Raw genomic sequence first — 18007 nt, forward strand, 5'->3', positions numbered from 1 at the left:
TTTTATTTTATTTATTTTTTATTCTAAGCTTGTATTATTGAGTGTAGCTACACAAAGAAAACAAAATCTCTGTTACTACAGCACAAAAAGAAGGAGAGAAAAATTCTGGAGAAAAAAAAAGTTAAATAAATAAAACAGTTAAATTGTTTTGCCACATTTTTCTTATTGTGTTCTTGTTTTGTAAATTTTCCAGCATAATTCAGCTTTCACTGATATTTCAAAGCTGCTTTCAAATTCTGAAGCACAAAATGCTATATCGAGACCATACTCAACATTTTACTGAAAAATACCTTTTTAAATATTTCAAACAAACATGATCAGGCACTTGAGAGGGCAATATGAGAGAATATCTGTGTTTATTGTTGGTATTTTGTGTTAATTAATTTCTTTATTTTATAGTAAGTGTGAATACAGACCGTATTAAATGGAAAGTGGAATGACATTTCCTCTTTGCTTGGCTGGGTGCAAACTAACACAGATTTGTTCATATTCATAAAGTGAGCTATTGCTTGGTATGTCATTTGGAAAGGAAAGGGAAAATATAAATACTACAGATAAAAAAAAAACAATATACACAGTAAAATACATAAGCATGCTAACTGAGCCTCTGATATTGCTTAGGATGTAATCACCAAAATGTCACAAATGAAAAATGTAAATAAAAGTAAACAGATTTCACAGATTAAATTATTCCATTGTTATAACTTCACTGAAGATCATAGTAACCAATGAGTCTTAACTCCAACATACCCGCATAAGAGTGGAGGTGTCATATAGTACATGAAAAAGGTTTATTCTGTACTGAAAAGGGTTGTTTTAAAGAGGCGTATACAACAGGATGTATAGGGAGGGACATTTCTGCATGTAACTGAACCACAGCCTGTGGTAACTCTTGAAGAATGACTTTTTACAGGGCCTGTTCCAAGCTATCCATTTGTCTAGCTCCTCTTACTGCAGAAATATGTTCTGCATACTTCATACAATCTTCAATCTTGCAACTGATTTTACATGGTTTCTTCTTTTGGCTAACCCACACAATGACATGCAGTGAATAAGTGAACCCATAAAGGGTGTGTAATAGTGTGAAATCCATATTGTAATAAAAAAAATAAATAAATAAACACATAGCCTGGTGTTGCATCAAGATACGCTAACAATGCTATCAATCCTATAAAAGCCAGAACTTAGTGGTGAGTTCTTTGTCCATCATCAGTAAAAAGATGAATTAGTCTAAAATATTTTACAATTTCTAAATCTCAGCTGGAAATTGTATATTTAAAAAGTTATATATTTTTGAAAAATGGCCTCATGTTTTCTCAATGTCTTCTCCAGACATTTTTGGAAAGCGTAGGATATTCACTGGATCTAAGCTACTGCCAACTACCAGCTTCCCCTGAACAAATGCCCTACTTTCAGTGTTATTTCTAGTGAAGCACAGTGATTGGAATTACATAGAATTTGGCAGATCATTTCCTAGTTATTGAAAAGATGTCAAATTATATTTCAGACCAATATTAAAGGAGCAGAATGGACAGGTGATGCTCGGCTACTTCTCTAATACATCAGTATTTTTTTAATTCCACTGCATTTCTGATGCTCTACAAATATACATATCCGTCTGGATTTCTAACCCATGTACTAGATTTACTTCCACTTTCTACATTTAATAAATGTTCATGTATTGGTATCAGCAGACACATACATGAGCAAAATACAGATATGGGCATCGGCCCAGAGTTCCACTATTGGTGTATTCCTACTTATAGCAAGTTGTGTGCTGGCATATCTTTCCTGAAGCACTTTTGGCTTTACTCTTCTTGGACAGAGACACAATCAAATTGGTGTTCACTAGTAAGAAGAATATCCAAAATTCAGGCATGTGGCTACTAAATGTAGCAAAAGTTAGTGTCATGACATGAAAAGAGGTATCCCCAGCCTTTTCATGCAACATACGTAAACCACATGGTCCTGGCTCCTGACTACACTTCAGGTCAAGAACACTACGCATGCCGAGAGCACAACAGCAACGACGACCACGCCGCACAGCAGCAGCACCACAAACATCTGACTGCGATCACAAGATTTTCCGCCATTTGCCTCCGCGTCGCCAGATAGGAGCGCTAGCGACGCACTGTCAACACTGACTGGATCGGCGTACTGAGGTCCTCTCGCCTCCACTGTCCAGCGCAGCACATTGACCTTCATCTCCATGTCCTCCAGAGTGCGATCCACCTGCGCTATCTCCTGCTCCAACTGGCTCTGGTCCAGGCCCTCCATGCTAGCAGTCTGCTCACCACGCTGCTCTTGCAGGTCAGGCATGCTCAGGGCACGGGCCGCTACCTCAGTGGCACCTCCTGCACAATGATAGTGGAATTAAAGCACATTCATCAGTCAATACCAAGCTTAGATAAAGGCCATCAAAGTTGGAAAGAAGGGCTTTGCAAATGCTGTATGTCAGCGTCAGTTTGCTGGAGTTCTTTTTTTGGCACAATTTCCCTTTTACCCCTAAATACAGACGATCAGCCAAGACATGTTTGAAGTGTCTGAAGTTTGCCACAATGTAGCTAATGTAGGTAACAAGTGTTGGATGCTTATCTTTATGTTAGCATTGTCTAGCCTGCATGCCTAAATTGTCACACTCTTGCCTCAGATCCTGGTCAGTTGTAAGTAATATGAAATGTCTTGCCGTTGGTCACACCCTTTTGTTCATGCTAGCCACAATAGGCTTGTAGCTCTATTGTAAAACCAAAGAAACACATCATCACTGTCTGACAAAAACCTTACTTTCAGTGGAAGTCAATTAATAAAAGATTTTATTGCAAGTCATTCTGGAGCATTTCTATTGGTCCATTTATAATCATTTTGTGACACACCACTTATCATGTCACAAAAGTGAAAACGGTAAAAACAGAGATACAAGGTTTTTGTATGACAGTGTCAATATTCAAGACTAATTATTGGCATTATTGGCTTAATGACAAGTGATCTGGGAAATTATTATTATTAAAATTATTATTGATGTTGTTGTTGTTGTTGTTGTGTTAAAAACATGTATTTTTATGAAATTATACAATGAAATTATTATGTTAAAAACAAGTTTACTGATATTTAATTTTAATATCTTTAATTGTTGCCACTGGCTGCAACACAAGCCCAAAATGTGATCAATCCACCATCATGTTTAACCGTTGGAAATGTGTTCTTATGAAATTTTGCAGCCTATTATCTCTATTAACCTTTGTATGATGTATGGTTTAAACTTAAAAACTTGAAAAAAAGTGTACAGACATGGGAAGTGACAGAAAGCAGTGTTATGTAGCAACATATATATATATATAGATAGATAGATAGATAGATAGATAGATAGATAGATACAGTGCCTTGCAAAAGTATGCACCCCCTTGACGTGTTTTCCTACCCCACAACCTGGAGAATTAAATTGGAGGGTTTGTGTCATTTAATTTCGACATGCCTACAATGCTAAACATGTGATATTTTTTATTGTGAAGCAAACAACACAGGCAAAATAACAGAAACCTTCAGTGTGTATTGAACAGTGTGCTGGTGAACAGCAATCTTCATGTCTGACCACAGATTCTCAATTGGTAATTGGTAACGGTCTGGGCTTTGACTAGGCCATTCCAATTCATTCCCAACAAGTTTCCCCTTAAACCACTCGAGTGTTGCTTTAGCAGTATGCCTTGGGTTATTGTCCTGTGACATATAAAAATAAAAATTCACTAAGACAAGTAATGAAAAGTAATCTAATTATTTCACTTTAAAAAAGTAATCCTTTGGATTACATGTTTAGTAAGGTAATCCTTACTCTCTACTGGAATAAATGTTAATCCTGCCAATCCTGCATGCGTAAGCTATTACAACTGCCCTTTGAGACACACAGCGTCTGCTTTGAATTAAGTGAGTCCTGGCCAGTAACACTGTGTCACAGATCAAGTTTGCGAACAAAAAATGCACTGGTTGGAGATCACTGCACCATCAACCAAACAGGCTTCGATTTGCTTACCTTGCAGGCCGGTCTGCACCATGGCGCTGTTTTTGGCCACAGAGAAACAGCTGCCCATATGGTAGACCTTGCACATGTCTGCATGGAAGAGCTCCAAGCAGGAGGAGAAGGCCACCCACTGCAGCTCTGTCTTCTTCCTGTCTTCTTCAGACACTGTTTTGTCTCGCAGTCTGGCCGTTAGGTGGTCGCGGCAGGACAGTGCAAGTGTCTGAGCACGCTCCCGGGTTTGACGGAGCTCCTGTCGCAGACTTCCACTGTCCGTAGAACCACCGATGCAGGAGGCCAGGTGCCGGTAACATGCCACCACCTATAATATCAGAGAAGAATTAATTCATTTTTTGTTTATGAAATAATACATTTTATTAAAATAGTCAAACTGTCAATTTCCACTGAATGCTGATTAATAAAGAGCTGAGCAAAGGTGAGCTTTCTCTCTCTCTCTCTCGCTCTCTGACCTAGTCATTAGGGTTACACATGGGGCCCAGCCCATTCCCTTCATCCATGTTCTGATCACCCTCTACAAACTCTTCACAGGAACCGTCAAGTAGGCACCTCTCTCCATCAGTGTTTTACTGAATTAAGCCAAAATCCTTATAGGCAAGTCTGTTCAATCTAAAGCCATCTTGGCAATGCCACCGGACAGTTATTTCCAGTCATAAAATTAAGGTGCTACCAGTGGCCAAACTCCTCATTTATAACCTCTCTAAATCAAGTCCAAAACACCCTTGGAAGGCTCAACAGTGAAGTCTGCCGCCCCGGACTCCCACCCTTCCAAGCCCATTTCACAGTCCAACTACACATCACTTAACCAGTTTAATAACTTTAGAACCACACTGGCCTCCTTGGTGGCCTAGCTCTACAGGCACCATTGATGCATAATCAGTGCCACCAAGTTCCATGTGTGGACTCCACACACTACAACAACAACAAGACAATAAACACCAACATGACACCGACTTAAATCCACACCGGCCTCCCATTTGGGTCGGTTTGGGTCATACCTAGCCCCAATGGCACTGTAAATGCATGTTCCATGCCGCCAGTTATACATAGTTTTTATGCACATCTTCAATTGCACTATATGCAAAATCCAGCCTATATTTCTCACCATGCTACATCAGCACATTCACACACACACTGCCTGTCCCCGACAATCTTCAGACCATTGACTAGATTTTCTCTCACTACTGCCCTTAACACGTGACATCTGAATCCATTATTTTAAAAATTGAATGTAAATGCTTTATAGTCAATGACTGGCTAAAATCTAGACACCATGAACATCAGTAGAGTTTCCTCCCTTGAGATGCTGTTTCAGGCCTTTACTGTATGAACATGGCAGAATTGGATTAAATCAGCAGATAAAAATGGAGCTCTTTACACTTCATCCTGCTTCTTCTATCAACAGTCATATCATCCTTAAACATTAGTAACCTGGTTCCATTGGCAGCCATACATGGCCATGCCTAACAGTGCCTGTGTTTCTGTAGTGTAGCCTCTGTACAGTACCCCAACTGATTTGAAATGACGCCATGTGAGTGAAGTGTAGACTTTCAACTTTAATTTAAGGGTTTTACAAATAAATCTACCATCAGCCATAACATTAACACCAGGTTATGTGAAAAACATTGATTATCTTAATTTACAGTGGCTTCTGTCCAGGCGTGGATGTAGTCGGACTAAGTGAATAGTCAGTTCTTGAAGTTCTCCAAAGCATAAGGCAAGGGTGACTCCAGTATGCAATGGCCAGTACCTACCAAAAGTGGTCCAAGAAAGGAGATCTGGAGAACCAACATCAGGGTCTACGGCACCTAAGACTAATTGATGCAATCAATGAAGGCCCCACCTCACAACCTACAGCACTTAAAGGATCTGCTGCTAATGTGATGCCTCGATTGGTCAGATCTATTGTTGTACCTATTCAATATTAAGATGATGGCAGATTAATTCATGACAGATGAGTAAATAAAAGATCTGAAGTGTTTTTGTATTCGGTAACTGTTCATGGAAACATCTCAATCTGCAGTCCAAGGATGTGCCAATGGAATCAGAGAAGGCAATCATTTGGCTAAAAACAAAAGAACTGTCAGGGCATAGCAGAAACTGTAGAACAACAAAACAATAGAAGAAATATAGGAATATGCTGGTTTTTGTGTGACAGTGTTGTGTTTTTTTCTCTTTTTTTCAATACAAATAAGCACTGTTTTTTCATTTTGTTAGGAGATTTTTCCGAGCTGGAAAGTGGTTTGGTTCTAGGTCTGTCTTTGATGATTTGTTCTACCAGCAGTAGCTGCAGCTCACCTGAGCTTAATCTAGTGATGTACTTGTGTACATGTGGAAACAAAATGATAAATAAGTAATTCAATAAAAATGAATGATTGTACTGAAACACTAGTTCATTCAAAAAGGTGAATAAACCTTGTTAAATTTCCTGTTACTACACTTAAAAAAGTAATTTGTTTTGTTTCAATGGACAAACCCATTTTGTTACAGAGCAACTTGTGTAATAACATCACATATTTTACAGAATGCTTCCTCTGTTAAGTTACAATGCAGGTAATTATGCACTGGACCATAACATATGCCTACACAGAGATAGTGCTTTTTCACCCTCAGGCTGGAGGCACGTTTCATTTCAAGATGCTTTCATGCCAACATGTGTTGCACTCTGCGAAATGAGGACACAGACTACAGTGTAGCTCTAATTCTCCCAATCAGATCCTAGGCAGAAAGCAGCTCGTCATCAAAATATATGCAATTCAAGCTTACACAGATATACCTCCCACCTTCTGTAGATTACATTGATTAGACATATTTATATCCCCAAATAAGGCTTTCCAGGTTTGGTAATTAACTAATAAGAAACACCGCTTAAATCTCAAATCCTATTCTGTAACCGTATTAATCTGAGGCCATGTGCTAAGGATGATACTCTTGTTTTTGCAGCAGTGATCTACCCTGTAACACACTTTCTGTAGTTTTCACTGTGTTCCTGCTGTATAATGATTAAATTCCTACTACTAATCTAATCACAATCCGGTCATTTTAAGCATGATTCGTTTTTTTTTTTAGCAGTTTGAACAATATGTTTCCATTACTTCCAGCTCAGATACTAGCTTTTGTTGTCACACAGACAGAAGGATAAAGGACGTCTTTATATCCTCCATAACTGTTTATAAACGCTGAAAGTTAGTTAACGCATAAAAGCCAAGTTAGATGAAGGCACCCAGCTAGCTGAGACTTTTTCAGCTGGTAAACAGATACTCTGTGAAAATGTAGCAAACTGATGCCATGTGTGTAAAGTGACATTGACAGCTTAATTTTCATGAAAACTAGACTCTCCCAGCCACCATTCTATGGTACTGCATTGCTACCTAATGCTGGTTACACTGTACTGGGAGAGAGACACACCTCCCTAAGCTAGTACAAGGGTGTGCATAGCATTAGCAATTAAACAATCTGTGAAAATATAAAATATAAAAAATTGTTGTTATCTGATGACATTTAGTTTACGACATCATCAGTTTGGTGTTGGAGTAACATTACTGGATTAATGTTTTTGTGTGTAGCTATATGTGCTGGTATTCGTTGCTCATTTTTCTCATGCTAGCTTTAACAAAATGTATTAAATATTGGTAACATTTATTTTTTGTTTAAAAAATTTAAATGTTGAAAATAAAGTTGTCTGACAATAACTATTACAATTTTTTTTTTTACTTTTTTCATTTAGGGTTAAAATGAATGCAGTAATGCATTTTAAAATTGTATTAAATTGTGATAGCAATTACAGTACTGTAATTATTACTGTAAAGAAAATGACCTGATTTTATAGGTACTGGTATTAAATGGACAGTATGTATACTGTGACATTTACTACAGCAACCTATTGGCTAGTTGCTGCCAGTAAAATACAGTACATTTTATAGTGTTATGAATCAATCCCTGATACATAAATCATCAGTATTATCAGGATGATCTCTAACAGAATGACACCCACCTTTGTAAGGGAGTCCACCATGGCCTGCCCCTCTTGCTGGGGCTGTGCCGAGGTTCCATCATCAGCAACCTTTGAGTTAGAGAGCGGCATAAGGTTGTTGGTGTAGGCGGACAGGGTCGTGCACCCCACCTGCTATCTGAAAGGGTGTCAGTGTCACCCAGCCTAGACTCCACTCTCCAGCTTCACCTCCTTCTGCTTGTTTGGAGGCCAGGCATTACCAAAGTCGCTCTTATCATCCTGTGAAGGACTTAACCAGCAAACAGATGCTCCTGAAAGTTCAATGCATCGACAGCCACTTCAAAAAGATGTAATTTCATCCAAAGCTTTTAAAGGAATTGATCTGTAAAGGAAACCAAGATGTCCAAAAATCTCCAAAAAAAGGAGGAGAGAAAAGGAGGAGAAAAACGAGAGGGATTGTAATAGCTAAGCTGCAGCGGGATGTGTTAATCCAGCAATTGACCCCTGTGTCCTGGCGTAGGCCAGCTAGGGTGGCTAAGCTCATTATCTGCTGCTGAGAGTTGCAGCGACGCTGGAACCTGAGAACACTCCACCGCCTCAGCCCCATAAATGACCCTTCTATTACTGCCTATCTCTCTCTCTCTCTCTCTCTCTCTTTTGAGTAAAAAGCAGCAGGGTGGGGGTCTTGTGTGTGCTAGTATTCTTGGTAGACTAAGCCAAAACTGTGTCCAGCTCAAGAGTGAGGTCACCTCACATTGTTACGTATCTTTTTGGCCTCTTTAAATGCAACTATTCATAATGTCTGCCTGCAATAGGAAACATAGCTCTTAAAAAATTTGATTTTGAAGAAATCATTTTACCTTAAAGGAAGCAAAATAATATACCAGGGTTTCTACTCTTTTAAAGATTTTCCAGGACATTGTCCACAATTTCCATGCATGGCAACATACATACAATTGGTGTTTTACTTAAAATTGGTTTTACAGATGTGCTTTCTGTATGTACTTATGTACTTATTACAGAAAAATGCAAATCCCTTTTCATGATTTTCATTCAGCTACTTCTTATCTGAATATTTCCAGAATATTTGTAGCTTTTTTGCATTTGCATTTTTGCAAATTTTACTAGGCAGCCCGAGGTAGTGCTCTTATGTTATATTAGATCATTCATCATTACAAACATACACCATTGGAAACAACAGCTGTGCTTTATAGTGTCCTGATCTAACACCCTAACCACAGACTAACACACTAGCCATGAACTTGAACATGCAAGACATGTTACATCATGATACAGTAGAATATCCTGTAATACATTTCTGTTCGACACAGTTAGAAGAACACTGGTGTAGATGCTGATCTCTCTGTGAACTCCAGCCACTGTATGGATTTCTTTAGGCCCACCGGCTGCTCACCTGAGTTACTGTAATGAAGGATTGACTAAATAAACTAGGTAGTGGCCTGACACTGCTAATACTGGCCTTCCACTGATTTTTGGTTTCTAAACAAATACACATCCACTGTCCAAATAAATAGTTTTGCACATCATCCTCTTGAAACCTGCGAGTTGGATTTTTACCTACACTCCTAAAAATAAAGGTGCGTCAAATGGTTCTTTGAAGGACGCCATAGAGAAACCACTTTAGTTCTAGTAATAAGAAACATTGGGCCTTTAATTTCTTCTTAAAACCCATTAAAGCAGTTTTCACAAGGACTCACCAATGTTTTCATCATTGTGATTTGTTCAAGTTACAAGGACAATAAGATCCATTATTATAAGAGCAGAGCTGTGAACAATTCTGTGGCTAAAAACACATCATGAATCTGACCTGGACATTGTTATTAAAAAAGATATTGGTGCCATCAATAGCCAGAGCCAGAGAGAGCACAGTTGGCTGTGTTCCCTTTATCACTCCTAGGTGTCTGTTAGCTGGTGTTGTGGAGCTAGGGACCTGAGCATGTCAGCTTTCGGGCAATGCTGCATTGACAACAGTATGAAAAAAAAAATCTAAACAATTTTAGACGTTTTGATGTTGATGTTGATGAATATGGCACAGCATTTGTAATAGTTAAGAGGTGTGAGTGTAAGACGCTTCTATTGGTCTAAAGAACCTTCACTTGATGTACACTTTCTTTACCAATTTAAGTGGTGTTCACACTCACAAATCTCTATTAAAACCATGAATCTTTATGGACCCAAATGTGGTTGTTTTAACATTGCCAGATAGCATTGCCAGATAGCATTGCCAGATAGCATTGCCAGATAGCATTGCCAGAAAGCATTGCCATCAAGTGTCGAAACACAACAGAATCCCCTTCACGGTTAATGATTGTGGGGAACAGAAAATAAAATGAGGCTTTGACGTTTACTTGAAGTGAACTGAACTGTACAGAGCATGCTTTGTTAATTTGGCTCTTTTGTTATTGGGCCAGTATCCCTTCAGGTTTACATTACAACAACCATGAGTGGCCTGTGGAAGCTTTTATATGAGGCTTTTTTATTTACTGCATATTGGCAGGGCCGATAATTTTTTTCGGGGAAGTATTCAGGGGGGGGTATTGTTTGGATTCACATACCAAAGCACAGGTACAGACACATGCTTTCAGATGCACTGTGTTAAAGACCTAAAACAAGGTCCTTTTCTGCCTGTACAGTGAAAATGTACATACAAACCATCTTTATCTGTGATTTCTGTGCAGAAATAGGCTAAAAGCAGTACATACTGATTAGTTAGGCTTTCAAACCTCTCACAGTCTTTAGGCTAGTCCATTTATTGCTATCAAAATAACACTATATTAGATTATATTAATTATATACATATATAACAATGTATTCATTCAGCCCACCCTACATAAAACATAATATGCAACTAAGCATGATGGGTAAGTGACCTCTGTCCTATCAAATCCGATTACAAGCAGGTTAAAATAATCCCTGAAATATAGCTCCTGGATTGCCCTGGATCTACTGCATGTAAATCACTTACTTAATGATATATATAAACACACACACACACACACAGGCACACACTTGCACACACTTGCACACACTTGCACACACTTGCACACACCGATCAGCCATACCATTAAACCCACCTCCTTATTTCTACATTTACTGTCTATTTTATCAGCTCCACTTACTAGGACCTTCGTATTTCTTTAATTACAGACTGTAGTCTGTCTATTTCTCGGCTTACTTTGATAGCCTCCTTTTACCCTGTTCTTCAGTGTTCAGGACCCCACAGGACCACCAGAGAGCAGGTAGTGTTGGGTTGGTGGTCATTCTCTGCACTGACTGGGCCTCAGAGCCCAGTTTGCAGACTGTAATACATGCTTTGATGAATATTAAGTTCATCTTTGGCGATGCTGCCAAGATAAACCTTAATATCTCCTTTCTGTATCAAGCTATCAAGTTTGTTAATAGTTACTATGGTGTTGGTTACTCAATAAGCCATGGGAGGTCTTGCAGCATAAATAATTGAGAAATATCAGAAGTTGGCAAAAATCCTAAATTCTCAAGAAATCGCTGCCAGCTTTTAAGGCATTCTAATATCAGTCCTGATGTTTTCTGCTCTTCCCCCTGTATATATATATATATATATATATATATATATACAGTGAGTCCAAGAAGTATTTGATCCCTTGCTGATTTTCTTTGTTTGCCCACTAATAAAGACACTATCCTTCTGCACTTTTAATGGTAGATATATTCTAACATGGAGAGACAGAATATCAAGACAAAAATCCAGAATATAATTTTAAAGAATATATTTTAATTAATTTGTATTTCAATGAGGAAAATAAGTATTTGATCCCTCTTGCCAAACACACTCAATACTTAGTGGCAAAGCCTTTGTTTGCAAGCACAGCGGTGAGACGTTTGTTGTAGTTAACCACAAGTTTAGCACACACACCAGGGGGAATTTTGGCCCACTCTTCTTTGCAGATCCTCTCTAAATCATGAAGGTTGGTGGGCTGTCGCTTGGCAACTCTGACCTTCAGCTCCCTCCATAGATTTTCGATCGGATTGAGGTCTGGCGACTGGCTGGGCCACTCCATGACCTTAATGTGATTTTTCTTGAGCCAATCCTTTGTTGCCTTTGCTGTATGTTTAGGGTCGTTATCATGTTGGAAGACCCAACCACGGCCCATTTTCAGATCCCTGGCAGAGGGGAGGAGGTTGTCCCTCAGGATTGTGCGGTACATGGCTCCATCCATCTTCCCAGTGATGCGGTGAAGTAGCCCTGTACCCTTGGCAGAGAAACACCCCCAAAACATTATGCTTCCACCTCCATGCTTGACGGTGGGCACAGTGTTCTTGGGGTCATAGGCAGCATTTTTCTTCCTCCACACATGGCGGGTGGAGTTGAGGCCAAAAAGTTCAATTTTGGTCTCGTCTGACCACAAAACCTTCTCCCAATAACTTGGTTCATCTTTCAAATGATCATTGGCATACTTGAGGCGCGCCTCCACATGTGCTCTCTTCAGCAGGGGTACCTTTCGGGCACTGCAGGATGTGAATCCATTGTTGCGCAAAGTGTTGCCAATTGTTTCCTTGCAAACTGTGGTCCCAGCTGCCTTCAGGTCATTTGCTAACTCCTGCCGAGTGGTTGCAGGACGATTTCTGACTGTTCTCAGCATCATTGCCACCCCACGAGGCGAAATCTTCTTTGGAGCACCGGGCCGAGGTCTGTTGATTGTCATGTTATACTCTTTAAACTTTCTGATAATTGCACCAATAGTTGTTACTTTCACATCCAACACCTTACTAATCTTTTTGTAGCCCATTCCAGCTTTGTGAAGGTCAACAATTCTGACTCTGAGGTCCTGTGACAGCTCTTTGGTTTTACCCATGTTGGAGACTTGAAATCTGTGTGATCTGTCTGATTCTGTGGACAGGTGTTTTTCACACAAGTGATTAGTGAGAACAGGTGGCTTCAGGTCAGGTAACAAGTTGATTGGGAGTGTCTAACTGGTCTGTAAAAGCCAGAACTGCTAATGAATACTAAGGGATCAAATACTTATTTCACTCCATGAAATACAAATCAATTAATATATATTCCTTAGATTTATTTTCTGGATTTTCTTTTTAATATTCTGTCTCTCCATGTAAGAATACATCTACCATTAAAAGTATAGAATGATCATGTCTTTATTAGTGGGCCAACGAAGAAAATCAGCAAGGGATCAAATACTTCTTGGACTCACTGTATATATATATACACATACACTCACACATATATATATATATGGTAATAGATGTATATATGCACATATTTATGATAGATGGTGTGTTTCCGAAACGTAGAAAAGGAACAGAATGGTTAATAAACTAGCCGTATCAGTACTGTTTGCAGAAAGCTGATCTTGCGTGTTTGTGGGGTAGCAGGACTACTATGCCAGTTACATCATGTCCTGGAAGTCAGATAATAATACTCACTCAGGGATGAACAGGTCAGAAGTTATAGTTATAGTTAAATTTAGTTAAAAAGTATTGTACATTTAAGAAATGGCTCACCTCTGTAACAAATAACAGTTGACCGACATTTTATTTTAGTCTAAAGTGAAGTGTGTGCAACTTTACCCCCTTGTTACAACTTAACCATAGGAGGGGTGAACTGTAGATGGAGATCGAGGAGCTAGTTCTAACAGTCACACTAAAACATGTGAATTGACACAAATATTAAACAAATAATTCAATTCAATAATTCTATGTGGTTTGAACCAAATAAGCCTTTCCACCTAAATATCTGTGTCTACACTCATAAAAACATGGGTGCCACACAGCCCCTTGTTTGGGCAATGCCGTAGAAGAACCACTTCCGGTTCTATGAAGAGTCCTGTTTGTTAAACAGATGTGAGTGTGAAAATTCTTCAAGTCAAGGTTCTTTAAATCTTTGAAAAGTCTCTTTACACTCACACATCTTTTTTACACTCATTGTTCTTTGTGGCAGCAAAATGGTTTCTTCTATTGCTCAAAGAACCTGCTTTTTAGAACCTTTGTTTTAAGAGTACAAATAAATATGACTAATGAAAGAGTACAGCATGTTTTTAATTTTATTTTTTATGTCAACCTTTCCTTTTTTCTCCCAATTTGGTACCGCCAATTAACCCACCGATTTGTCCACCCTAGCACTGACACACCCTGAGGAAAGCGCCGGGTCTCCAGCGACACTGTACCAGCCAACAGACGCCCGTGCCGGTCAAGATCACTCCACACAGACAGCATGGCCAGTTGTGCTCTCTCAGACTCTGACTGCTGATGGCAACACAGCATGGATTCGAAGCTCAGGATTCAAACTCTCTGGTAATACCGTCCAAAAGATTAGAAATTGACCAAAAGTATGTTCCACTTAGAGCTGTTTAACTACACTTTTCAACAAAACATTTCTCTTGTTAGCGTTTAGCAGAATGCATTCTTGCCTCCATCCATGCAACATTGCCACTGGAGGCAAAACCACCCATCAGCATATTAGCTCCACCTCCAGGCTTCACAGTTGGCAAGGTGTTCTTCTCATGAAATGCATTACATTTACAATACATTTACGGCATTTAGCAGACGCTCTTATCCAGAGCGACTTACAAAGTGCTTTGCTATTTACCCAAGAAAGAAACCTTGTTAGAATAGACTAATAATTCAAAGATACCTCTAGTTTAGACATTACTAAACACAATACAATAAGGCGACCGTTCCTATGGCCGAGACGTCACAGGACTGATTTGTTGTTAAATCACCTTCTTATTTATTATTTTGTAATGAAATGAAAAACATTTGCTTAAACTCTTCATGTTTGTTTAGCTAGAGGCTGGGTTTACTACTTTTTATACTTCTGCCCAAACGTTTGCATAAGACTGTGTGTACTGTTTAATAATTAACTTGCGGTCCAAAAGTCTGAGTCCACTGAGACTTTATTATTTATTCATTTATTTGTTTATTTTGCTTTTTTTTATTTTACAAGCTATATTGTCAGCCTAACAGGGTTTCCAATTATAAACATGAATTTGAGACTTTCTCTGTATTTAGTGAGCTGGCTTAGCTTTTATTGAAGAGTATGCAAAAGCCTCTGACGAGTAGATCAGGTCCACCCGAGACTTAGCTGAACACAAGCTTCAATCGATCTTCTTTATTTTACAATTATATATATATTTTTCTTCATAGTCAGCTGACTGGAATCATTACAACAGACACACGTGCATTTTTGTCCATAATTATGATCCGTAATTACATGTTACATGTATATATCAAACATATACCGTTGTGTTATAAATTCTTGAGCAGTTTGATTTCTCGGTCAGGTCCGGTGCTTCACCAACGCACTGTTCTGCTACTAGCTAAAGAGACATGCAAAAGATATACAGACATTTGTAAACTTCATCATATGTGTTATATTGTATTGACTAGCAGATTATTAGAAAAGGTACAGTGCTGAATTTACCATAAAGCCCCATCTTTCTGCTGTTGGTGCTTCTCTTGTTCATCCAGCCATGCTCTTATCTAAGGATGAGAAAATGAACAGTGATATGTGAGACTAAGAAAATACAATTGCTTCCAGTTAATACCATTGCATAATTACCATAACGCAGCTGCCTGTACCACTAGTACTACTAGTAACAGCATCAATCATTTTTGAAAAAATATTATACATGGAGATTGTGGCTTGATACATGACACACAATTATGAATGCAATATTGATCCACGGTATTGCATGTAACTCATTAACAGATTAAAAAACTAGGCACTAAAAATGGTGTATGGCAACATACACGCCACTGTTTGTGGAACCAGATTGATGAGCTTCTGCTCTGGGTGTTTTTCATAACATATAAAAAAGGTCAAACTTACCTTTTCAGGGGTCATTCCTCCAAAAAGGTTCAAACCACCACCACCAGTATTTAAGGGATGGTAAAAGTCAGGGGGCTGTGGATTATATAGCAGTTATCACATATCAAAATAGCCAATAAGTAGCCACGTTTAGAGGATAATATCCTGCTTGATACCACAACTGCACAAAGTACATCTCAACAACAAAAATAAAGATTACATTTCTATCATACAAACTGTCCAATCACTTGGTTAACTCCTTAACCAACCTATGGACCGCCGACGGGCTGACAATCTGATGTTATTACAATAATCTATTACCAGAGAATAGCCCCTCCAGTTTGTATAGAGGTCCCTGTAGTTGCTGGGTAATACACCTTAGTGTGTAATAAGCCTTGGAGTGTTAAAGGGTTTAAGACCATGTGCATATATAAAGATATCCAGATCCAGATTTCATTACAACACACAAAAACTTTATCTTCATTATTTGAATCTGGAGTTGTGTGTGTTTTTTACGTTATTGCAAAACTTAATGATCAATGGACCAATAACAAATACTCCAAAATATTTTTACATAGAATTCTATCTTCATGTCTCCTGTTTCTGAGCAAATTTAGTAGTATCACTGGCCTCTAGATGCAATGAAGGTTCTTACCTTTTCCTCTGCAAGTGCTGGCAGCACCAGAGCAGCACACAAGACGCAAATGAGCAGCACTGCTTTCATGGTTGCAGACTGTGTGATTTGGGTACACGACCTGTTGGAGGACTGAGAAGAACTAGTGGATCAAAGTGTGAAGTCTTCTTAAAAAGCAAACGGGTAAAGGGAGGAGCTGTTCACAAACCAGCGGTCACTCACACTGTCCTTCACAAGCCAGGCTGTTGGCTAGCTGAAGTTGGCAGTTCTCCAGAAGTCATGCTCTGGATTTTTTTTTGGACTAAAGTGCAGTATAGCTGCTTACAGCATACTAACAAGATAAAAAAGGAGGGGGACTTTTCTGTAGTTCACGGTTCTAAACTATAATAAACGAATAAATAATAAGTAATAAATGAATAAATGACAGAACAATGTTTGTAACAGAGATGAGTTTTTTATGTTAATCATACCTTTATAATATATATGTTATAAAGGTTCTTATCCAGCTTAAAGTGTCTTTACATTCACACACACACACACACACACACACACACACACACACACACACACACACACACACACACCTCTTTTACACTTCTTTTTATTCTTAATAGAACCAAGTGTGACATTGAAAAATGCACCAACATTTTTACCAGTGTATGTACAAGATTTTTGCACATTGCAACAGTTTGCAAAATTGGAGATACAATTTTGGAGTAATTTATTTACTTATTTATTTATTTTATTTTATTTTGTTTGTTTGTAAGTTTAGTTTTAATCTATATATCTGAGTCTCAGTTTTTCACTTTCTGTCATTATTTGAATCTGGAAGTTTTTTTTACCTTATTGCAAATAAGGTTAAAAAAAAAACCCTGTAAACACAATAAGCCAAACAGATATAAGACTTATGGTGTTTACAGGGGTTAAAAGAACATTGATCATGATATTTGAATTTTAAAAAACACATTTTTAGGTCATCAAGATACATAAATTACATAAAACTTACATTTATATTTGCATTCAGCTGCATTTGTCATTCTGTGAGTGTGTGATTAAAGTATAAGTGCAAAACATTTTGTTTAGCGATGTTACTTCAAAGAGTAAAATGACAACTAAACATAAAACCCATGTCTTGGCATTACCCAGGACCATAGTAATATAAATTAACTATAATCTTATTTATTTATTTATGAGATTTTATCTAAAAAAATGTTTTTCAATTTATCAAAATTTGGCAGAGATGTTTAGATGCCAGGAAATTAAATAATTTTATTATTTTAGGGCCCTCAACATGAGGAATTTCTCAAATTCACTATGAATGAGAAGTGATGATTTTTATAAATTGGCATGGGTCCCAAATATTTTGGTTTATATATAAGTTTTGGTTTGGAGTTATTAGAGTAACAGCAGGTTCCCTTTTTTGCTTCGACAATGCTCAGATAAAATGGACTGAAGTAAAGAAACACCACCACAGTAAATATAGACTACATTATTTTAATTTTAGACTGTAGGTGGTAGACTATCGTCTTCAGTGCGTTAAATATTAAATTCCAAAATTCATTTAAAAAATGA

At 38.2% G+C, this 18007-nt stretch overlaps 1 protein-coding gene and 1 long non-coding RNA gene across 3 annotated transcripts; both read right to left on the reverse strand.

The window, feature by feature from the left end:
- Positions 1-1986: 1986 nt before the first annotated feature.
- rgs9bp (regulator of G protein signaling 9 binding protein) lies at positions 1987-8111 on the reverse strand. The gene is made up of 3 exons (XM_072688103.1): positions 8022-8111; positions 4025-4331; positions 1987-2354 (listed from the first exon to the last, which is right to left on the reverse strand). Exons 1-3 carry the CDS (start codon positions 8109-8111, stop codon positions 1987-1989), a joined length of 765 nt encoding a protein of 254 aa, XP_072544204.1.
- A 6993-nt stretch (positions 8112-15104) lies between these two features.
- LOC140562451 (uncharacterized) lies at positions 15105-16569 on the reverse strand. 2 transcript variants are annotated; one of them, XR_011980154.1, is made up of 4 exons: positions 16457-16569; positions 15823-15897; positions 15415-15473; positions 15105-15310 (listed from the first exon to the last, which is right to left on the reverse strand). It is a non-coding gene; the product is annotated as an uncharacterized lncRNA (long non-coding RNA). The 2 variants fall into 2 exon arrangements; XR_011980153.1 differs by lacking the exon at positions 16457-16569 and having other exon boundaries at positions 15823-15907.
- Between the last annotated feature and the right edge of the window lie 1438 nt (positions 16570-18007).

Source organism: Salminus brasiliensis, chromosome 9 (assembly GCF_030463535.1).
Source record: "Salminus brasiliensis chromosome 9, fSalBra1.hap2, whole genome shotgun sequence".
In the NCBI taxonomy this organism is placed as follows: Eukaryota; Metazoa; Chordata; class Actinopteri; order Characiformes; family Bryconidae; genus Salminus; species Salminus brasiliensis.